The sequence below is a fragment of the Geotrypetes seraphini genome, chromosome 2, assembly GCF_902459505.1.
Source record: "Geotrypetes seraphini chromosome 2, aGeoSer1.1, whole genome shotgun sequence".
Lineage (NCBI taxonomy): Eukaryota > Metazoa > Chordata > Amphibia > Gymnophiona > Dermophiidae > Geotrypetes > Geotrypetes seraphini.
The window spans coordinates 369,715,394-369,740,649 of NC_047085.1; the positions used below are offsets into that span (position 1 = coordinate 369,715,394).

Here is a 25,256-nt window from a genome sequence, read left to right on the forward strand (position 1 = left end):
AGAAAACAAAGAATCCTTATAATTTTTCCTTCACCTCTCCTTTGTAAATATTCTATATATACAGCCAATATACTTTTACTTATCCAGCAAGAAGAGGGTAAAATAATAGTTACACCTATCATCAAAAATAAAAAAAGAATCGTTTTCCTTACCCTCAAATTATAGACCGATAGCATCCATTCCCTTCTTTATTAAGATCATGGAAGGGTTGGTGAAAATTCAATTAACAAAATATTTTGAATTTCATTCTTTATTACATGATTCTCAATCAGGCTAGATCCCTGAATGTCAAAAAAGTAAAGCAGGAGTGTATGGACAAGATTTAAACTGAGTCAGCTTCCTTGAAAAATTCAATTTCCACTATAATCAAAGAACACATTTTGACTTCACATAAAATTGAATTGATTGAGAACTTTAATTGGCTTTTGAACTGCCCAAAAATTCTAGCTTTAAAAAATTTCTTATAGAAAATTTGAATTTTCTCCAAGATCCGATTCTACCCATAAATAAAGCCTATTATTTACCTGTTTCAAAAAAAATTCCTGTGGTTAATGATGTACCTATGGGTGAGAATCTGGTTATTGATAATGATTTACAAAATCTTACGGCAATTTTGGAGAATTCTTTTTTGGATATCAAGGAAAGAGCTACTTTAATTGTTAATTTCATATCTGAACAAGACCTTAATTCAATTATGAGACTGTTCTTCTGAAAATCTGGAACATGATGTAACTAAAGTAACACAGGAAAGGCAGAAATTATTCTTAGCAATGAGAGAGGAGACGAGGAGGTTGGGTGCTACTTTTATGTTAGCCTATCCCTGTAAATGTTTTGTTAAATATATGGGATTAATGTTTTTTTTTCATTCCTGATCATTTAAAATCTTTCTTGGACCTTAAAGGGTTAACCAGTGGTGGGGGTGAGAACTCTAAAATGTAAAGACTGGGGTTTAGATGTATTAAGCCTTTTTCTTCAATTGATTCTTAAAATGTATCTCTCTTTAATTTCTATTTTTCTCTCTCCATTGAAAATTGTGGTCTAAGGAAGTTAAGTTCCATTAATTTTTTTTTCTTTTTCATTTTATTTCCTGATTGGTATTTATGTTGGAATATGACTATATTTCTCAAGCAAGTAGTTTTACTTGTAATTGTTTGATAAACTAATACAATATATATATATTAATCCCCCCCCAATACTTTGATGGATAAGACTTCTGGTACAATCACTTTATTTAGAACAATAGCTGTGGCAAGTGTTTAGGCATCATTGGGGGTGAACAAAAGGGTCTTAGATTTGATTGGATTGAGATGTAGTCTGTTGTCGTGCTGCCAAGTACTAATTTGTGTTAGTGATTGGTTGATGTATTGGATTTTAGTAGTGTCTGCTGGATTAAGAGGGTAGAGAAACTGAATGTCATTGACAGAAATGAATGATGTGAAATTGTGAATCCTAGTGACTATGCTAGTGTCAGTAGGGGCTCAAGGAAAATATTGAAGAACAAGGGTGTGAGAACTGACCCTTGTGGAACCCTATTAAGTGGAGTATAGATATTAGAATATGAATCATTGAATAGGACTTGACAAGTGCATTGTATAAGATATGAAGCAGTCATGAGCAGAGCCTGTAATTCCAATTTGCAAAAGACAACCAAGAAGGAGAAAATGGTCAATTGTGTCGAAGGCAGCTATGAGGTCAAGTGACAGAAGTAGTTCTGATTTGTAATGATCTAAATGTAGAATGTGAAGGTGACAAGACCTAAAAGTGAGAGTTCTGTGGAGTAGTTTTGTCTAAAACCTGTGTGGTTAGGATGGAAAGCATTGGTTTTATCAATAAAGTCTGAGAGATGAGTGAGTAAAAATGATACATTTGCCGATTTGTGTTTGAAAAGGAATATTAGTGATGGGACAATAATTGGTGCATAAGCCTGCAGATAGCGGCTGTTGCTGACCAGTTAAATAGCACTGAATATCGAGGGGAGGAGGGGAGGGAAGCATACAAGCAAAGCAGTGAAGAGAGAAGGGGTTGTATACACACACACACACCACACGATCCCCCAAAGTCTATAAATGGCATGCAGTTGGGTGAACAGTTATAGAATAGGTTCAGTTACATGCAAAATCTAATTGACTTAATTAGTGATAGCTATCAATAATTGGCTTTAATAAGAGCTAATTGACACAAATTAGTAGTTATGCAAGTAACTGATTTACACCCTTTTTTATAAACAGCATGCCCAATTGTATAGGGTGTAACTCCAAAGGGGGCAAGACCCCTGCCCAGACCTTTCTTAAACCCAGCTATGTTAACTGCTTTTACCATAATCTCTGGCAATAAATTTCAGAGCTTTATTACCGTATTTCCCCATGTATAGGCCGCCCCTTTGTATAGGCCGCAGGAAACGCCTATTCTCATTTTTAAAATCCTAGATAAGCCGCCCCATTAGATAAGCTGGATGCTGAAAAGATTGCTCCTGCCCTGCACCACTGGCCGCAATATTGGAGGAAGCAGCCAGTAGCTGCTTCCTCCAATATTGCTTTAAAACAGGGGTCTCCAAACTTTTTGCCACGAATGTAGTTCAGCACTTTTCAGCGGACCATAGTAAAAAAAATATATATAAATAAATCAAGATATATGAGTTTAGCAGAAAATTTTATAAACTAATTACAGAGTGTGTGAGATTCAATTATCGTATATTAATGACAATGAACACTACCAGCAAATTTTCATATTTTCACTGCGCCACTGCAAGTATTCTTATGGACAATTTACTGTAGCAACTATTAACGAACTTCCAGATTCAATTTAAAGATTAATAACAACGCCAGAGCTACCTACAATGCCACAAATTGACACTGTCGATCGAGGCCGACCAAGTACGAAGAAATACTGCAAAGCATATAATTATGATTCCGTATTAAATAAAGTTGTGAATAATATTAATATTAACATAATATGGAAGATCAATATATTTTGAACAAAATTTTAATTAATGCATTTGAAATCTATCAACACCACATGGGGTTTGTTTTTTTTGCGGATTCTCATTGGAAAATTAGTCCTATTGGCGCATTTCAGCACATTTCTTCTGCGGGCCAGACAAAATCATATCACAGGCCGGATGTGGCCCACGTGCTGTACTTTGGAGACTCTTGTTTTAAAAGGCATGGGGGGCTCCAGTAGCACCACGACTGACCTACTAATGGATCAGCTTATCTACAATGTCTTTAGATAGGTCACCCCTTATAAGGAAGCTGCACCCACTGCTTAAGTTTGAAAAAACCCATGTATAAACCGCAGCCTGGGGAAATACGGTTTATGTTGGGAGAGCAATATTTTATTCTATTTGCTTTAATAACACTGTTTAGGGGCCTTTTTACTGCATGATAGAGATTAGCACAAGCCCACACTAGGGTTTCCTGCACTAAAAAAGCAGCCTTCACTGTAAAAATCTATCAGTAGCTGCTTAACAATGGAGTGTCTGGAGAGGGGTGTGGCATGAGCGGATAAAGGAGTGGTCAATTTTGACAGCTAGCACATATGTCAGTACCATGTTCTAACTCACAAATGCCAATAGTGCAGCTGAAATTTCTGCTACTTCAAGAGATGGAGTGCAAGGAGTAAGTAGGCAATCTAAGTAGAGGGGATATGTGATTTATGGATTTTAAAGTAATTCTGTGTTTTATTGGTAACCAATAGGCGGATCTGAGCAGGGGAGTAATGCAGTCATATTTGTGTGAGCCTGTAATAAGTTTTACAGCCATATTTTGGATAAGTTGGAGGCATTTAATATAGTGGCTTACCTAGGGTACATGACACCCGGGGCCGATCATTTTTTAACACGCCCCCATATAAAAAATATTTTACTAATTTCCCATCCCCCCATGTTATACCACTGTCTGAGGAAGGGGATTTTGGTCTCCAAAAATTAGTATAAAATGTATTAAAATTAGTCCAATAAAAAAATTACCTTATTTCCATTTTCTGTTTACAAATGTTTATCAATACAGCTACAATATTACTTTAAAACCTAAAAAACTTTTTTCCATCTTTTGTGATCTCTGGTTTCTGCTTTCTTCATCTTCTCTTCAATCTCCATTTCTTCCACGCATGCAGCTGTGCTACCAGAAGTTTAGCAGTGCAGTCACAAACAATATGACAGCAGGTCATGGTCCCCTCCCCCTTTCCCGACATCCATCATCTCCCCTAAGCCTCCTAAATACCCCCTGATCACATTCCCCAGTCATCCAACTGACACTCCAAATCTCATCCCCCAATCCCTTCCAACAATACCTCACCTCCTGAAAGAAACCCTGCTCCATCCGAGTCCTACCACCTCATGATCCCCCAATCTTACCAGGGGTTATCACTGGAAGGGCAGTGGTCCAAGGCGGCAGTGATCCTCTTCTGCTGCTGCCAGGTTTGACGCTCTCATCCAAAATATAAAGTATATCAGAAAATGTTAATATGCCCTACTTCACTTTGCATGCAATAATTTATAGGTTAGCAGTGTTAAACTGATTTAGCATGCACAGAGCTTTTGAAGGGGCATCAACAATCTGAATGCATGCTAATGAATGCACATTGCCATTGCATATGTTATACAATACATCCTAATGGGTATAAAACTTCTTAATTCTTCCTGTCTGTTATGCTAGCACTTTTTCAAATGCTGCAGTTTAGATCTGAATAATCATGAATACATGCAGAGCACTGAAAGCAGCAGTGAGTCAAGTTCTTTGTCTCCCAATTACCTTCTATCCTTCCATCTGTCTGGCCATTAATCAGCACTGGGAAGTAGATAGTAATAGCATATTGTGCAGTCATTCAGGGCCAAATGTATTAAGCATTTTCCCCAGATACAAAACAGAAAGCTTCCTTTAGCAAAACTGTTCTTTAATAAAAATAGAGGTGCAAAAGAATCCAAAATAAATGGCATAAATAGAAGAAACCTGCTAATTAACCCCACCCCCCACATCTTGTGATCTTTACAATTCTAAAAAGGAAACATTCCATATTTCTTTTACTATATACAGGGCATGACTGGCAGCTACAGTGTTAACTGAGAATTAGTTACCACTTGGAATGCACACAGCCAGGGAAAAAAAGATTATTTATTATAATGGCTGATTTTAAAGAACTAACTAACTCTAAAGTTTCTTTCATTTGTGGCACTTTTCATTCAGCAGCCTCACAGTTTTGGCTATTTTGATCACTACGAATAATAGGCCTAGTAATTAACATACCTTGAAAATGGTAAATAATGTATATGATCTGCAAATGTTAATGTGGTTCCCAAAATGAAATGAAATTTCAAATATACTAAAGTAAAGGAGGAAAAGGTAGTACAGTATATCAATGGAAGATAACCAGTAAAACAGGAAGGTCAGGGAACAGAAGAGATCTTGAAGAGAATATGATGATCACATTTCTCCCACCCCCACTCCCAACAGTGAAATATATCAGCAAAAAAGCACAGAAGAGTTTGTTGGGAATCAGTATTATTTTCTAGCAATCAGTAAAAAATATTTCCTCCTCTTTGTTTTGAAGACATTTCTGTATAATTTCATTGAGTGTCCCTTGGTCTTTGTATTTTTTGAAAGAGTAAAAAATTCACTTTTACCCATTCTACATCAGTGTTTTTCAACTTCTTCAAGCCAAGTGCCCCCTAAGTCTAACAAATATCAACTGAGTACCCCCACCCAAGCTCTGCCCCAGACCCGCCCCCCATAATAATAGTACTAATCGTAATGCAATGTCTTCCATTCATTTTTCATATACACAAAATATAATCCTCTATAATAAAACCTTAGGGGCGCATGCGCACTTAGGACGGCGTGTTCCCTGACAGCATGCTGTGTCCCTCCGTGCCGAATTCCATTTTAGAACACGGAGGCAGGGAACATGCCAGCAACTCCCCCCTCCCGTCCTCACTCACTGTAAGGTCTGCTGCTGCTATTCTTGAAAGTTCTTGCTATCTTGAAAGTGTTCCACCATGGCCCGAGGACAGCAGAAGATTCAGTCCCAGCAGAAGAATGCCAAGGAACAGGCCGAGAAGAAGAAGCATGGGTCGGCCCAGAAGGCAGCAGCCAAAGCGGCACTGGTCTTCACCTGTCCTGTCTGCAGAACACAGATGCCAGACCCAAGGCCGCCATCAGGGCAGTACTACCAGTCCTGTATTCAGGGGCCCGGAGCTGACTGGGGGCCCGGGCTCCCCCAGGGTCCTAGGCAGTGTTCTAAGGCAGGGGCGCCAGTAGCTTGCCAAGGCAAAGTGAGTCGATCACCCAGGACTCACTTTGTCTTGGCAATTTAATCTATCGGGCCGATCAGTCTTCCTCTCCCCGACGTCAATTCTGCAGTCGGAGAGGAAGTTCGGGCCAGTCAATCGCTGCCTGGCTGGGCGGAACTTCCTCTCCGACGGCAGAATTGACGTCGGGGAGAGGAAGACTGATCGCCCGAAGCAGGGAGATCATGCGTCGGCGTTGGCGTCGGCTTTGGGGCCTGTTATCCATTGGTGGGTCATGTTCCCCGATGGCAGCGGCAGTGGCAGTGGCTTGGGGAACAGCAGGGAGAAAGAAAGAAAGGGGGCAGGCAGGGAAACAGAAGGAAAGAAGAGAAACAGAAAAAAAAGAAAGAAAGGTCAGGGAGAGAGGAAGAAAAAGTTGGGGGAGGGAATGAGGTGTGGAGGAGAGAAAGCATACAGGCTGATAGAAGGGAAGAAAGATTGGATGCACAGTCAGAAGAAGAAAGTGCAACCAGAAATCACCAGACAAGGTAGGAAAAATGATTTTATTTTAAATTTAGCAAAGTGGAGGCAGTATTATCACAGTTTTCAAAGGAATTTGCCCAAATAACTTAATAGTTAACTGGGTAAATTCCCAGAGATGAAAACTTCCCTTCACTTACTATGCACAGTTCTGAATTTATATCTGCTGTCTATATTTTACAATATGGTCCCCTTTTACTAAACCGTAATAGTGGTTTTTAGCGCAGGGAGCCTATGAGCGTCAAGAGCAGCGCTGGGCATTCAGCGCAGCTCCCTGCGCTAAAAACTGCTATTGTGGTTTAATAAAAAGGATGGGGGGTATATTTGTCTATTTTTGTATGGTTATTACTGAGGTGACAATGCATAGAGTCATCTGCCTTGACCTCTATGAAAAAAACCCAGAATAGGAATGATAATTAACATTTTCTCAGCGTATAGTGTGCTTTGTGTTTTTTAATTTTATTGTTGGTAGATCATTTTGACTTGGTCATTTTAAAGTAGCTCACAAGCTCAAAATGTTTGGGCACCTCTGAGCTAGAGCGTTGAAACTGTATTTCTATTTTATCTCCCCTTTTACAAAACTGTGGAGCGTTTTTTAGCACCAGCCGTGGTGGTAGCAGCTCTGATGCTCAGAATTCTATGAGCATCAGGGCTGTTACCACTGTGGCTAAAATCCACACTACAGTTTTGTAAAAGAGTGAGGGGTTAGTTTGTGATGACATATTCCATACTAGGCGAAGGTGTTTTCTGTGTTCTGTGTGTTCAAAAGACATGGTTTTCTGTTAGGATTGACGGTGTAGGATTGATCTGTGCTGGTCTGGCTTGTTTAGTTTTACAATGGGTGTATTGATGTACTGCTCACTGCAATATGTAAGATGCTGCCTTTTCCTAGGTACTCATGTGTGACGTGTGGTTTGTTACTAAAAATCATGTTTTTCTTACAGATGGGGGGGTGCCAAAAAATGATGGGCCCCGGGTGTTACATATGCTAGGTACGCCACTGTATGTAAAGATACCAGAAAGCTGGCGTAGCAAAAACTTTAAGTAAATTGTTATTCTTCTAAGTTTTGAGTATTTAACCCTCCCACAATCTCACGGGCACTCATTTCAAGTTTATTGAGATTTTGATTTAAACGCAATATCAAATATTTTTAATGCGTATAACAAAAATAAATTTGGGGAAATAAATAAAACCATTTTGAACAATAAACATACAAACATATCCATAAGAACATAAGAACATAAGAACTGCCATCTCCGGATCAGACCCATGGTCCATCGAGTCCGGCGATCCGCACACGCGGAGGCCCAGTCAGGTATACACCTGATGTAGTTTTAGTCACCCATATCCCTCTATGCCTCTCATAAGGAGATGTGCATCTAATTTGCCTTTGAATCCCAGCACAGTGGATTCTTTAATAACCTCCTTTGGGAGAGCATTCCAGGCGTCTACCACTCGCTGCGTAAAACAGAACTTCCTGGAGTACAAGGATAAACTACATTTGTTTAAAAATGCGTTCTCCGCGCCTGCTCATAAATTTGTTGACTGGAAGGATCCAGCAATGTGGCCAGATGCCATTCAGGACAAAGACAGAGAAAGAATTGTGCAATATGGATTAATGATGGAAGATGATTTAAAGCAAATGGCACAGTCTATGAGTAAAGATCTTGACGGACGTTCTTTTTATGAATATCTCCTCTATGCCAAATCACCCAATGGACGTGAGAAGATTTTACGGGACTGGCTTAGGTGGAGCATTAGCAGAAAAGTATGTGTGTATTCGGCCCATGGAAGAAGGGGGGGTGTCGGGGGGGGGGGGAAGGGGTGCGTGGGGGGGCCCAATAGGATTGCTCAGTAAGGGGCCCAGAAATTTCTGATGGCGGCCCTGGCCAGACCCCAAGACCTTCAAGCAGCATTTTGAGAGCAAACACCCCAAGTCACCCATGCCTCCAGAGCTGGCCGACGTGCAAGTGTAGAAGGAAGGATGTCAGCTTGGAGCTGGTGAGTGATGCAGTGAAGCAAGGAGAATGAGACCAAACGACGATACTGCTGTCTTATGTCTGCCCTCCTCTTCAAAGCAGCCTGCTGAGGTTCGTCGGCCGGCTGTAGCGAACCTCGCAGGCCACTCTCCACCTCGGTAGCATATTCCCTCTGACGTGATCACATCAGAGAGAACGTGCTACCGAGGTGGAGAGCGGCCTGCATGGTTCGCTATAGCTGGCCGGCGAACCTCAGCAGGCTGCTTTGAAGAGGAGCGGCAGCGGCGGCAGCGGTTCGTGCCGGTGGGCCAGAAGACACCAGAAAGCTGGCATGGAGGGAGGGTAAGAACAGGCATGCACAACAGGGGCAGGCATGGCACAACAGGGGGCATGGGGAGAGGGAAAGGGGGCTGCTTTTGGGGGGGTACTGGGGCAGACATCATGCTTTGTTCTGGGAGGGGGGAAACAGAAGGGGGCCACAGAGCAGGCAGGCATGGCACAACAGGGGGGGCAGGGGAGAGGGAAAGGGTGCTGCTTTGGAGGGAGGGGTGTGCTGGGGGGCAGATAGCAATCATGTGTCCCATGCTGGTAAGAAGTGGAGGGGGAGAGGGATAGGGGGCTGCTTTTGGAGGGAGGGGTATGCTGAGGGGTAGACAGCAATCATGCTTTGCTCTGGGAGGGGGGGGAGGAAACAGAAGGGGGCAACAGAGAGACAGGCAAGCAAGGCACAACAGATATTAAACATGCTAAAATCATAGCCAGATGCTTACAGACTATTTTACCTCTGTTGATTTATCAGCATCAGATGGGCTTTGACAAGGGGAGGACTAAGGGTTCTAAACATAACAGAAAAGTAGGGTTTCTAACATATTGGAGAAGTAGCCTAATGTTTAGTGTAGCAGCCAGAGAACCAGGGGAATTGGGCTGGATTCCCACTTTGGTTCCTTGTGACTCAGTAAGTCAGTTAACCCTCCAGTGCTCCAGGTACAAAATAAGCACCTGTACATAATATGCAAACTTAGGGTTACCAGATTTGTTTGTTCAAAAAAAGAGGGCATATAGCCCCCACCCTGTTCTGCCTCCAGGCCTGCCCCATTTTGCCTTCAGCTCCACCCTATTCCACCCCCAGCCTCATCCCCACATAAACCCCATCTCTTCCCTGAGCTCTGGGTCATGTCTGCACACATGTGACATCATTACATTGTAAATCGATCCGTTCATGCAAGACGTTACCTCGCAAGTCTGCCCCACTTCATTCGACGAGCATTAGTAATATTAATTTTTATGGGTCCTCAGAGGGCCACCACGCACTCAAATGTATCTCATAGTGCGGGGCTTTATGCACCCTTTCGTCACTGGACCTATATTTTTTATATGTCTCATAAATGCTATTAACATAACTTAAATATAAATATGCTAAAAGTACTTAGCTTAGTGACGCTAGTCGGGAGGGTAGAAAACATCAGTTATCCAACATGTTTCACCCAAATGACAGGGCTTTATCAAGGCTCCCTCTCCCTAGAAAAATAAAAGATAAGTGTATTTTTCCTAAATGCCTAGCCTTTTACCATATTACTTATATCAAGTGTACCATATTCATTATAAACTTACAACCTCTTACCGTTTAAAATCATATTCTCCCACCAATGCGTCAGAGACGAAATGGCGGTCACGCTTTCAGTCAGCTGTTTTATACGTATACACGACAACCACGTCCCATACTATTGGGGACGTCATTGTGTGACGTAGAGTTTGTTAAATTTTACTCCTCCCCTTTAATACTATTTACCAGGTTGGTTAACCAGACAAAATTCACAAACGTCCCCTGGAACCTGAATCATATTAATGAAGCCCATTCTAATTCATTATTTAATCCCTTGGGAACTACCGTATTCAGGCGGTAGATCCAACGCTGTTCGGAAAAGTTTAACCTCCCCTCCCAATCACCCTCCATCTCTTTATCACTCATACACTCTATCACTCTCCATCTCAAATGTTGGATATCATGGCCTTTCTCAAGCCAGTGCTGAACTATAGGGGCTTGCAACGTCCTGGTGTTAATACGGGATTTATGTTCATTCAACCGTATGTTGATCGCCCGTTTGGTACGCCCCACATACACCAAGTCACAGGGGCAAACAATGATGTATACCACCCTAATAGATTTACATGTCGTATTTGACCTGGCTTTTACTGAATATCCTGATTGGGGGTCAGTCCACTGAACCCCCTCCAGCGTGAGATCACACCACTGGCACTGATGACATTTGCTATGCTCAGCGTATTCTATTGGACGTGTTACTTTCCTAAGGGTCTGACCTATGGTCTTACCCCTATGGTAAGAAAATAGAGGTGGTTCAGAGAAAATCTCATGTAAGCCTAGGATATGCCAATGTTGTTTAATAAGAGAGTCACTACTTTACAAAGAAATGGTGTCAAGTCCCAGACTAATACTATAACACAAAAAAAGGACTTGTAAGCACTCAGCAGAAAGAACTGTAGCCCTCAGATACCTGTGCTGCACAGTGGTCAAACGGCTCACTGAAAAGGCAGTTTACAGGTTTGCACGTTCTCTTTCATCGGGCCATTAATTCAAGCTTCAGTTACTAATGTCAAGTAACGTTCAGCAAACAGCCGGCCAACGTATAAGATAAGTGTCACGTTTCCACCACTTTTTCTTGTAGTGCTGTCTGCTGTTTTTTCTAATGCATTTAAAAAAAAGCTTTAAAAATAATATAAATTGAAACATCATTAGTATCTGTACGCCCGATGAAAGAGAACGTGCAAACCTGTAAACTGTAATCCATTAAGCAGACGAAAATTAAGAAGTGGAAAAGGGATGAAAAGGATTACATGGCGGGAAAAGTCTACACCTGGAACAAAAGGCAGGCTCCAACACAGACCAAAAAGAGGGTAGCATTTGAGGCTTCCACAGACGAATCTGATGGGTCTAGTGGGGATTCTGGGGACACTAGCACCAAGACATCTGGGGACGAAGGACAACAACCGCCCCCGAGAGGGCAAAGCGCCAAGTCCAGGACCAGAGGCCAGGGTCAAGCCCGAGGCAGAGGAGTGAAGATGAAATGACGTCCCTAGTAACTAACTTATCTTCCTCGATGATATTAACATCTGACCAAAGGGAAGTGCTGGAGCTGAGTCTCGGATATGTGATCCAAGGGAAACCCGATTTTTTTCAACTCAAAATTGCTTTCCACAAGTTCATCAGGAAGTTAAGCATTAAGATTTTCTTCCAATCCACGACGGAGATCCTTCATGTTGAAGACTTATCTGTGATAAGGAAGGACTCTAAGTGGATCTCTCCAGGTGTGATGGATCCCATACTTACCACTTTTAAGGATTTAGTCCTTGACGGGATCACGAAATTTGAGACATCGACGCAATCTTCAAAGATTCAATACAACTTGCCGTACGGTCACCATTTAGCTTTACGTCAACTCAGGGACATGGACCAGATTATTATCTCCAAGGCGGATAAAGGGGGTTCTATTGTGATTCAAGATGTCCAGCAATATGAGGAGGAAGCGGAGCGACAATTAAATGATACAATAGCATATAGAAAATTGTTGGATAATCCCACAGGAGCATTGATGAAAGATATTTTCAGTTACATCACTCAACATTATGAACTGGGAGAGATAACTTCAAAAGAATACCAGTTTTTGCTGGAAAAATATCCTAGGACCCCCAGTATCCGCTTTGTACCTAAAATTCATAAAAATCTGTCCAAACCACCTGGCAGACCTATAGTCAACACCAGAGATAGTCTATTAGAACCCTTATCTAAATTTCTGGATATTTTTCTTAAAGAGGAGGCTGTAAATGTGGAGTCTTATTTAAAAGACTCGTCTCATCTCCTTAGGACCCTTAGTGAGATCACTGTCCTCCATAGCGATACGTTTTTTGTCACCTTTGATGTGGTATCATTGTACACCAAGATACCCCAAAATGAGGCACTCTCGATTATAGAGGAGGTGCTGGTAAAAAGGACTAAACACCTTAGGATATCCACTCCCTTTCTGTTAAGATTAGCCCAATGGGTTCTTAAGAACAGCTTTTTTGAATACAAAGGGACTTTTTTTCAACAGATAGAGGGTGTGGAGATGGGGGCTACTTTGGCGCCCTCCATCGCAACACTCTATATGAGGAAATTTGAGAAAGAGTTAGTGTATCCATCTGAATCCTTTCAAAATGTTCCCCTATGGAAACGGTTTTTAGACGATATTTTTTTCCTTTGGGAGGGCACTGAGGAGGGTCTAGGGGATTTCTGTGTTTGGATTAACACTCTGAACCCCAATTTACAGTTTGTTCCTCATTTCAGCAAAAGCCAGATTGAGTTTTTGGACATACTTATAAGCAAGGATCATTTAAGGATAGAGACCACTTTGTATAAGAAACCGGTGGCCCGTAACACCCTCCTTCATTTTGACAGCTATCACCCCTATCAATTGAAATACAGTCTACCTATCAGCCAGTATCTGCGAGTGCGCAGGATCTGCTCCTCGCTAGAAGAATTTAAGAGAGTAGCTAAGGATTTGGGAAAACGATTTTTAGAGAGAGGGTATCCCAGAAGTTCCATCAGACGGGCCTATTTGAGGGCCCGGTACGCCCATAGGGAGTTACTACTTGTGGATAAACCTCGAGCCCAGGAGGAAGAGAGGATGATTTGCGTTCTCCCTTTCTCAAAGGCATCAGGGATGCTGGCCTCTCTTATTAAACAACATTGGCATATCCTAGGCTTACATGAGATTTTCTCTGAACCACCTCTATTTTCTTACCGTAGGGGTAAGACCATAGGTCAGACCCTTAGGAAAGTAACACATCCAATAGAATACGCTGAGCATAGCAAATGTCATCAGTGCCAATGGTGTGATCTCACGCTGGAGGGGGTTCAGTGGACTGACCCCCAATCAGGATATTCAGTAAAAGCCAGGTCAAATACGACATGTAAATCTATTAGGGTGGTATACATCATTGTTTGCCCCTGTGAATTGGTGTATGTGGGGCGTACCAAACGGGCGATCAACATACGGTTGAATGAACATAAATCCCGTATTAACACCAGGACGTTGCAAGCCCCTATAGTTCAGCACTGGCTTGAGAAAGGCCATGATATCCAACATTTGAGATGGAGAGTGATAGAGTGTATGAGTGATAAAGAGATGGAGGGTGATTGGGAGGGGAGGTTAAACTTTTCCGAACAGCGTTGGATCTACCGCCTGAATACGGTAGTTCCCAAGGGATTAAATAATGAATTAGAATGGGCTTCATTAATATGATTCAGGTTCCAGGGGACGTTTGTGAATTTTGTCTGGTTAACCAACCTGGTAAATAGTATTAAAGGGGAGGAGTAAAATTTAACAAACTCTACGTCACACAATGACGTCCCCAATAGTATGGGACGTGGTTGTCGTGTATACATATAAAACAGCTGAATGAAAGCGTGACCGCCATTTCGTCTCTGAAGCATTGGTGGGAGAATATGATTTTAACGGTAAGAGGTTGTAAGTTTATAATGAATATGGTACACTTGATATAAGTAATATGGTAAAAGGCTAGGCATTTAGGAAAAATACACTTATCTTTTATTTTTGTAGGGAGAGGGAGCCTTGATAAAGCCCTGTCATTTGGGCGAAACATGTTGGATAACTGATGTTTTCTACCCTCCCGACTAGCGTCACTAAGCTAAGTACTTTTAGCATATTTATATTTAAGTTATGTTAATAGCATTTATGAGACATATAAAAAATATAGGTCCAGTGACGAAAGGGTGCATAAAGCCCCGCACTATGAGATACATTTGAGTGCGTGGTGGCCCTCTGAGAACCCATAAAAATTAATATTACTAATGCTCGTCGAATGAAGTGGGGCAGACTTGCGAGGTAACGTCTTGCATGAACGGATCGATTTATGATAGTACTCTTCATTCAAAATATAGGTGAAATAAGTGCCTAGGTTTTCATCATTACATTGTAGCCACGCCTGCTCAGTGGCTCTCCAGATGAAGCCCCGAACTCGGGGCCTTCAAAACCTGGACAAAATGCTGGGTATTGGAAATCCGTCCAGGCAACTGGACATTTCCAGGTTTTCTCAGATGTCTGGTAACCCTAGTTGTATCTAATCTAATCCTTAGGGTTGTATACCGCATCATCTCCACGTTTGTAGAGCTCGACGCGGTTTACAGTAGGAGAAATAGGAAGGAACTACAACAGAGGGTTAGAGGTAGAAGTGTGAAGAAAATTTAGAGGACTTGGGATGCCAAGATATAAGAGTTTCTTCGATTCCTAAATTGGAGGGAGACTCCTCTACTCTGTGTCAGTTACCCTCTCCTCCCCCCTTTTGGTTGTTAGGGTTGTACCTGCCACTTCATGCAGGTTACTCCTATTCTTTCATTAATAAATTTTTTATCTGTCACTCTGTGCAAGTTCAGGTTTCAAGTTTAATGGTTATTTGATACATCACCTATTGCAATACTAAGCGATTATAGAAAATATTTAAAATCGGGGGTACACAACCAAAATACATATTATCAGATACAAAGACAGAACGGACTAACATGGAACAAAAGGACTAAGGGGGAACTACAATAAGGTAAAGTAAAGGAGAGAAAACAACCACAACAAAAAAGGTTAGAACAAAGGGGAGGGGGTAGGAGTTTATTCAAACTGTTTATTATCTGCATGGAATGGAGAGAGAGAAAAGTAGATTAGATCATTGTTCAAAGGCGTCTCTATATAAAAAAGCTTTAAGAGCTCCTTTAAATTTAGCTAGGCTTGTTTCTTCTCTAATATAAAGGGGGAGAGAGCATTCCAAGCCTCCCCCCCTTTGTTGTTAGTGTTATATCTATCAGTCATTGCAGGTTACTCCCCCTTTCTTTTATTGCTGAAGTTAAATCTGCCACTCTATGCAGGTTCTGCCCTCTGTTTGCTATTAGGGTTTTACCTGCATGCAAATTACTCCGCCCCACTTTTGTTGGGTGGGTTATTTTTGCCACTCTGTGCAAGTTACACTCGCCGCCCCCCCCCCCACACCCCTTTTGTTGGTAAGGTTGTACCTTCCATTCTGTGTAGATTAGTCCCCCAATTTGTTCTTACTGTTGTACTCCATGCAGGTTACTCTATGTCTGGGGAAATCTGGATGTCTGGTAACCCTACCCATTTTGTTCTTACTGCTGTACCTGTCATTCCATGCAGGTTACTCCCCCTCCCCCTTTTTTTGTTGTTGTAGTAGATGGCATAGTTAGGCAGACTAGATAGACCATATGGTCTTTATCTAACTTCATTGTTTTATGTTTCTGTTATGGCTGTACCTGCCACTCTGTGCTAGACTAGTCTGCACGGGAAAGGAGATCACGGGAATCCCACGGGTCCCGCGGGGGTCCCGTGGGAATCCCCCCTAACCCACGGGACTCCCACAGAGACCCTTCTCTGGCCCACGGCACTCCCATGGGGACCCCCCTCTAGCCAATGGGACTCCCACGGGGATGGAAGGCTTTGGAAGCAGGGTTCGTCCATATAATATAATGGACACGTCAGCCTGAGTAAAAGAGGGGGTTTATAAGTTAATTACCTGAACAGAAAACAAAAAAAGGATTCCACCAAAGAGATTCCACAAGGAAAACAGCAAAAGAAACTGTGGAATTGATGATCCTGTCAGAAGTAATTGCTGCTTTATATGGGGACGGGTGGGGATGGAGGTAATTCTTTGCGGGGATGGGTGGGGACGGAGAGGATCCTGACGGGGATGGGTGGGGACGGAGAGGATCCTGGAGGGGACGGGCGGGGATGGGTGGGATTTCTGTCCCCGCGCAACTGTGCAGGTTACTCCCCACCTTTTTTTTTTTTAGGGTTGTAGCTACTACTTAACACTTGTCACGCTTTCTCCTTTTTTAAAGAGTGCTATTTTTTATGTAAAGGGTGGCACCGAAGACATTGGGTCACCTGAAAGAGCAGAAAGACATAGGAGAGCCCCCCAAATTAGGGTGCCAACTGGATCCAGTTTCACAGGACAAGGTTGATCAAGTCCAGGGTTTATCCCAGTGTATTCTGGGACTTGTAGTCTTGCTTTTTTTAGGTAATGCAGTAAGGAAATCAGAACTAGAAGTCACTGCCTGCAATAGGGTAAATGCAGGTCTGAATCAACCCTGTTCTGTGAATCTGGATCCAATTGATAGCCTTACCCAAAAAAGCTGCAGAGGTATAGGAATTTGGATTATTAAAGAGACAGTATCTATACTAGGACTGGAAACCAAGGGGAGTTATTACCAAGGGGTGTTATTACACTGAGTAGAATAGTTTGTTGAAGTATGTATTGGTATGAATAGTTTAGACAGAGAAGAAAAATGGTTTTAAAATGATTTTTTGTGTGTGTATGTTGGGGGGGGGGGGAGGAAACTAGGGGCTCCTTTTACTAAGGTGTGATAGCGTTTTTAGCGTGTGCAAACCACGCACTAAACGAAAAATACTAACTTATGCTCTATGGAGGTGTTAGTGTCTAGCACGCAGGCATTGTAGCGCGTGCTAAAACTGTCAGCGCACCTTAGTAAAAGGAGCCCTAGGTGATTTAGAAGTTCATGAGAGAAGGGGGATTCATTAGAACTTTGTTGAATGAGATTAAAATGTTATTGGAAGTGTCTGTGAAGGCTTAGTGTTGACAAGCTTCAGGAACAGGGTAAAATACTGACAAAAAAAGCCCCACTGTAGCTTTTAAAATTTGTTTGGAATCACTTAGCATTCCAAAGACACAGTTACAAAAGCAAACTGAAACCCAAGAAACCTTGAAGCCTGATTGGTGTCTCCATGGAATCTCCATTGAAATTACCCAGTGGGAGGCAGAACATCACTGTTTCCAAGGGAACTTCAGCATTACAGCTAGCGGAAAAACAACAGAAGCTGCACTACTGAAAGGATATGTTTTGAGAAGGGAAATCATAGTTTGAATGTTAGAAAATAAGAGGTTTAGTGTGAAATGAATGTAGGAAGAGTGAGAGCCTGGAATGGCATTATGAAAAAGTTTATATTATTATGGGAATGATAGCATTGTTTGTAGTAGAGAATGACACGGTGACAAAATTCATCACCGTTCCCGTCCCCGCGGATAACTGAGGGAAATAATCCCATGTCATTTTCTAGTGTCTATTTCAACCTTGGTCCTTCTACAACAGCATTCTTCAAAGCAAAGCTTGCAGGTCAGTGGTTGTGCCCAATTATACTCTGATTCTTCCCTCTCTCCTTAAAGAATGACATGAAGATGGTTTCCCGCGGTTATCCGCGGGGACGGGAACGGTAATGAATTTTGTCACCGTGTCATTCTCTAGTTTGTAGTAAAGGAGACACTGTGTTAATCTACTGGACTACAGTAGCAATCTCTTGTGAAAGACAGAAAAAAAAGTAGGAGTAGGACTGAAAGTTTTAGAGGCTTCAGGCCATAACTATCCACAAGGAGACTTCTATAGCAAGTGCCATAGCAGAAGGGAGGAGAGAATTTCCATTGCAGAGAGAGGAGAAAACATGTGAACTGACCTTTAAGAAAAAAAAAAAAATTAAGGGAGGAATTTATAATCAGCCTTCAAGTGGATGTTAGGGCCTTAATGCATGTTAAATGAATTAATGCATGCTAAATGTTAAGAAGCTCATTTTATACCTAAGGTCTTCTTTGCATTTAGCATGCATCAATTCCCTCAACTCACATTAAGGCTCTAATACTTGTGCGAAGGCCCTAACACTTCTTGATGAATTTCCTCCCTAAATGAAAAGTGAAAAAACAGAGTGATTGAAAATGGTGTAATGAAAGAGCTATGTTGGGAATAGTAGGGAACATAGAAGAAGTATCATAACAGAGCAGAGGAAAATCCTTATAATTTGGGTTTAGTTAAGGAGCTCTACAGTTAAATTTATATTTTGGGTAGTTAGACACAACAGTAACAATGAAGGTTGTTGAGAAGAAATGCATTACATAAAAGAAAAGAAGCCAGAAATATAAATTACTTTATTAAGATGTGATAAAAATTGGCTTTTTTTTTTGCATCTTACTTTTTCACGGGAATTACTAATTTGTGGTAGCTCAATACACAAGGTTAGTCACTCCCATGGTATATGAATAACACTGTTTGCAATCAACATCAAAAGTAGCATTATTCTTTAGTGCCCGTGAGCATTGGACCACATCTTAAAGGGTCAGCCAAACTGCCGGTGAATTCCCCCCGAACGGTAATCCCAATGACTTCCATTCCATTTTTCACCTGACCCAAAGACCCTCTCCTCCCAATGTCCCCCAAATAAAATTCCCCATCCCAATGCCCCCCTCCTAACTTCTATTCACTTGATCAGTACCAATGTTTGTTTTACATAGCCACAATAAATAAGTCCCTAATCCCTTATTTGTCCTGTTTGTCTTTCTTGATTAGACTGTAAGCTTAGTTGAGCAGGGACTGTCTTACACATGTTTAGAGTACAGTGCTGTGTACATCTAATAGCGTTATTATTATTAGTAATAGTAATAGAAGCTCCCTTCCAAAGACCGCCCTTGTCCTAAAGTTCACTGCAGTCACCAAAAATACCCTCATCTTCCCCTAGCTCCCTACCCCAGGGATTAGCTTAAGCAACCCCTGGTGACTAGTGGGTACATAGCAGAAACATTACTCAATTGTTCCTGTCCCTTGCTCAAAATGCCGTCATCAATCCTTAGCTGTAGTCTCATGGTACTACTACTAGGGGGTCAAACAGCATTGAAAGCAGCAAATAACATGCTTGGGGCCATAGCACACATTAATAACTATCCCCCAAAAGTCTTAAGTACCTCTGGGACACTGAGGATCAGGGGCACTTCCACACATAAATAGGCATTCATACAGATAAGTACTTATCTGAAAAAGGATCCTGATCTAATCCTCAGGGAACCTGAAAAAAGAAAATAGAATTTTGAGAACATAAACATGTTTATTTATTTGTAAAATAATTGTGAGAATTGAAATATAACTAACATTTATCTGACTTTGAATGCTCATTGAAGTTCAGAGGAATTATACAGAGAGATAAAAAAAACTTCTGAATAAGGAATATTTGTTATTGCTATTGATAGCTAGACATTAGTCACCGAACAGAGTAATTCACTAGACAGAAATGTGTGCTAATAACATACTTGATGTAATGCAATATAAATCTATGCAAAAATGCTTTCTTAAAGCTACAGTGCTAGCCAAATTAATGGATTTTATAGCATAAGTTGTTTTATTAAAAAGGACTCAGATATTTCATTGCAAAATACAGAAAAGTGTAAAATTTAACAACAAAACATGTTTAGTACATTACAAAGAAACTCTTATAACAACTGTTAGAACATTTCTCAAATTTTATGTATAATGTAGATAGTCAGCGTAATATCAATACTTTGTCCATCCATCATTTGCCTTTATCAATACCTTTATTCGATCAGGCATGCCTTCAATCATATTCCTTGCATACTTTTTAATGTTCTTGTTGTGGAACAATTTTTGTATTAATCTCTCCATTAGTTTCTGCTTGTTTGTGAAAGAGCAGTCATGTATCTTGTCCTTCAAGATTTTCCAGATGTTCTCAATAGGATTCATATCTGCACTGTTTCCTGGCCAGTCCAGATGTTTTACTTGTTTTGGGGCCAAGAAGTTCTTAATTTTCTTAGCAGTAAGGCAATGGGCCTTGTCTTGTTCAAAGATGACCTCTTACTTCAAGATTTTTACCATACCAAGCTTCTATTTGGGGAAGTAGCCATGTTTTGAGAACTTTCTAATACTGGTCCTGCTGCATGATCCTCTCAACAATGTGCAACCTCTTAGGCCATGCATGTTAATTGCTTCTCATACTATCTCAGAAAGTACATGTTTGACTGTCTGAACTAAATAGTCTTTGTGGAACGCCTCCCCAGGGCATATACACACCAGCTGAGCATGACCAACAAGGATTTGCATTGTGCTCTTGATCTGAAAAGACAACCTATACAAATACAAAATGATGCAACATGATTTCACTATGACTTAAGCAGCTGAAATGTGTAAATGAAGTTTTAAACTGAAGTATTTTTCAAAAGGAAGTGGTTCTGAAGCTGTGAAAAGATTTTAAAATTTATTTTCATGATCCAAGATGGCCGCGACGGTTTGACTGTGGGAAGATGCTCTCAATAGACCTTCCCAGTTTTACCTTTTATCTGCACAATGCCGAAGAGGAGAAGCAGGAGCGCTAGAAGAGCCTCACAGCGCCCGGAGACCTCCCCTCTGGTAACCATCAATGAGTTGTTGAGGCGCCTGCAGCAGGAGAGAACAACGCTGGGGAATCGCCCGCAGGAATTCCGGCAGTGAGTGAGGCCGCGGTAAACCTCCCTGGGCTATATGCGACTCTGAGTCCCGACGTAAGGACCCTGCCTCCACAGCTGCAAGGAGCCAGCTCACCAAGGGAAGACAGTCTAGCCGAAGAGGTAGACTTGTTCTCTCAGGAGGCTTCGCTGATCCAGGCTCCAGAAGACATCGAGTCTGCATCAGGAACATCGTTGGAGCAGATAGAAGGACAAGGTGGAAGAGACAGAAATCCTGGGACTGAAGGAATCTAGCCAATACTGTCAGGTACTTTCTCTTTTTCAAAACCCAACAATGTAACTCTGGATTCCTTATGGGACTTAGTCGTAAGTTTGGGGCAGTCACTATCTCCACAAATAAAGGAACTGGAAAAAAAGAGTGTTAGAACAAAAAGAAGAATTTAAAAACTTTAAACAAGATACTCTTACAATGAAAAATAAAGTGGAAAAAATGGAGAAAGAGCTCTCAGAAGTGAAGCAAGTACAGACTACCCTTATTAGGGATAACACCAATATGAGAAGGAAAATTGAAAATTTGGAAAACAATTCCCGCTCTGGTAATTTGACATTATTAAATTTTCCAAAAACCCCAACAATTTCCACGAAAGAAATGTTGATAAAATATCTTATGGAAATATTGAATATTTCGGAAGATATACTTCCTCCCTTTGTACAAGTATTCTACCTACCAATGAAAGAACAAGAAGATATTCTTCAAAAACAGGATTTACAAATGGATGTTACTGCAATCTTGGAAACATCATTGAAGGATATAGTAAAACCCGCTACGCTTATATTAATGGTGGCTCTATTGCCTGATAGAGATTGGTTACTGAAAATGTTTTTCAAAAATAGACAAAAAGAATGTATGGGACTAAATATACAAATGTTTCCAGACGTGACTAAAGATACCTAAAAACGTAGACGACAATTCCTTCTTCTTAAACCAAGGGTAACAATGATGGGAGGTGTTTTCTTATTGTGATATCCCTGTAAATGTATTGCCAAATATAGATCTAATACATATATATTCTTCGATCCTTCTCAGTTAACAGGGTTCCTATCTACGGAACGCCTTGAAGGGGTAAAAGAAACAACAGCAGTAATTTAAAGTTAATAGAAAGATTCCTACTACCGTAGTTAGATATTTGCTTTTCTTGCTAAATTGATGTGATTTATTTTATATACACTCACTAGAAGTCTTGGATCCAATATATGGGATTAATAATATTGATTAAGAATTATATTTCCTATCTGATATTAATATCTTGTTTAAAATATTATTTCTGGGTTTCTTTTTTTTTTCAATATTCTGTAAAAGAGGTCTTCTTGGAAAAATTTTAAAAGCAATAAATAAATTTAAAAAAAAAATTATTTTCATAAAATTATATTGGTCCAGTTCTGTAGTCCAGAATGAATATTGGGTCAGGATTATCTTTTCTTCTTCATGGCTTCTGTGAGTAGCAGCTTTCTCAAGGGACAGCATGTCTTTAAGCCTGCCCTAAAAAGTTGATGATTGACAGTTCTCACATTTTCGCCACTGCATGTTGTCTCTACTCCTGCTTTAAGCGCTGCAAACTCGCTTTCCTGTTCTGCACACACATGTTGACTAATACTTGATCATCCATGGCATTGGACAAGGGCTTAAGACAACTGACAGATATTCTTCATAGTGACAAAGTTTCACCTCTTCTCAACTTTTTTCGACAGACACTCACAAAACTGTGGTGAGATGTTCAGCTTCCAAGCAATTTCCTTCTGGGTTAAGGCCGTTTCCTCCAGAAGAACACAAATCTGGCCCATCTTCTTTGGACTGATATCACAATTCTTACCCATTACTAGATTCTCACATTCATGAATTAATATTATACAACACAAACACTTTCTAATAACTAGAAAAGGTTTATTAAATACCTTGTATGTAACAAATAGTGAGAATACCCAAAAATGAGGTTTCAGTCCGTAGTATTAATCATCCTACAGTACATAATAATTTTCTGCAGTTGTCCATCCGTACTGAAATGTAATTGAGCTGGCCTGAACAGTCAATGAAGAGTCTTCCATCTCACATGTCATTCTGAGGCAGCGCACCTGTTCCCAGCACAGATATTCCATGCTGTAAGCATCAGCTAGCTGAACAGGCATGAACAGACTAATGTTAGTCTAAACTAGACTAAGGTGTCAAGAATATAACGCAAGGACCTCAAAAACCCGAATTGTGAGTCACACCCCGAGTATTTCTGGGATCATGGATATTATCATTGGTCTCAAAAAACCTTCCATACTAACTTTATTTTGTTATTTTAATTCAACAAATTCATCTATACTAATAAAACCCTAAGCGTGCATGCGCACTTAGGATAGCATGATTCCTGCCACCGTGGTCTGTGTCGAAATTCCATTTTAGAACACAGAGTCAGGGAACACGCTGGCGACTCTCCCCTCCCGCCCTCACTCACCAATCGCTGCCGCTCTTCTTCAAAGCAGCCTGATGAGGTTTGCCACAATGACTATGCATCAACTTGATTTGCATACATTGCCTCCATTATATGCAAATTTCTTTTATGAATATTCACTGTGGATATCCTGAAAACCTGACTGGCAAGGGCCAGAGTTGAGAAGCACTGGTCTAGACCACAGTTCTTCAACCGCCGGTCCGCGGACCGGTGTCGGTCCGCAGGAAATTTTTGCCGGTCCGCACAGGGCCGGCAAGACTGACTGACTTCAACTTCCTGCCGGTCCGCGCAGGACCGGCAAGATCAACATCCGAAGTCTGCGCTGGGACGGAGAGATCTTGGGGAGCCTCCGAGAGTGGATTTCTCCCCTCTCTGCAGATCTCCTTTACTTCCCAGCGCAGCGATTCACGAAGGCAGCCTCGGGGCTTTTGCTGAGTCGCGGCTGCCTCTGATGATGCAATTTCCTCTTTCCTCAGAGGTGGCGCGACCCAACAAAGGACCCGAGGCTGCCTTCGTGAATCGCTGCGCTGGGAAGTAAGAAGAGCTGCTGGGAGGGGAGAAAACCACTATCAGAGTCTGGGAAGCTGCTGGGCAGGGGGAAAAAAGGGACAGCTGCTACTGGAGAGGGAGAAGGAGAGATGCTTCTGGGAGGGGAGGAGGGAAAGTAATCTGGGAAGCTGCTGGGCAGGGAAAAAAAAGGGACAGCTGCTACTGGAGAGGGAGAAGGAGAGATGCTTCTGGGAGGGGAGGAGGGAAAGGAATCTAGGAAGCTGCTGGGCAAGGAAAAAAAGGGACAGCTGCTACTGGAGAGGGAGAAGGAGAGATGCTTCTGGGAAGGGAGGAGGGAAAGGGATCTGGGAAGCTGCTGGGCAAGGAAAAAAAGGGACAGCTGCTACTGGAGAGGGAGAAGGAGAGATGCTTCTGGGAGGGGAGGAGAGAAAGGAATCTGGAAAGCTGCTGGGCAAGGAAAAAAAGGGACAGCTGCTACTGCAGAGGGAGAAGGAGAGATGCTTCTGGGAAGGGAGGAGGGAAAGGGATCTGGGAAGCTGCTGGGCAAGGAAAAAAAGGGACAGCTGCTACTGGAGAGGGAGAAGGAGAAGGATAGATGCTTCTGGGAAGGGAGGAGGGAAAGGGATCTGGGAAGCTGCTGGGCAAGGGAAAAAAAGGGACAGCTGCTACTGCAGAGGGAGAAGGAGAAGGAGAGATGCTTCTGGGAGGGGAGGAGGGAAAGGAATCTGGGAAGCTCCTGAGCAAGGGAAAAAAAGGGACAGCTGCTACTGGAGAGGGAGAAGGAGAGATGCTGCTGGGAGGGGAGAAAGGGAAGAGAGTTACTGCTGGACCAGAGGAGGAGGGAAGGGAGAATGAAAAAAGGAAGGAAACAGCTGGCAGAGAGATTAGAGGAGGGGAAGGGGAGACACAGGCATGAGAAAGTAGAGAGATTGATGATAGGAAGGGGTCAGCAGAAAAATAAGCAGAGAGGGACAACGATGATAGATCTGGTGTAGGAGAGATAAAAATGAAGAGCAGTGAAGTTGGAATGAATTATGTAAAAAGGAGAGAGGGGGCACAAGCTGGATGGAAAGTGGAGAGGGGCATAGAAAGAAGACAGATACCATATGGAAGGGGGAGAGGACAGTGGATGGAAGGGGCAGATGCTGGATTGAAGAGACAGAGAGGGCAGACGCTGGAAGGAAGAGAGTGAAAAGAAGATTGAA

At 41.8% G+C, this 25,256-nt stretch overlaps 1 protein-coding gene across 1 annotated transcript; it reads left to right on the top strand.

Moving 5' to 3' along the window:
* Positions 1-5,992: 5,992 nt before the first annotated feature.
* LOC117354900 (zinc finger protein 706-like) lies at positions 5,993-8,740 on the top strand. The gene is made up of 2 exons (XM_033932856.1): positions 5,993-6,132; positions 8,653-8,740. Exons 1-2 carry the CDS (start codon positions 5,993-5,995, stop codon positions 8,738-8,740), a joined length of 228 nt encoding a protein of 75 aa, XP_033788747.1.
* Positions 8,741-25,256: the final 16,516 nt, after the last annotated feature.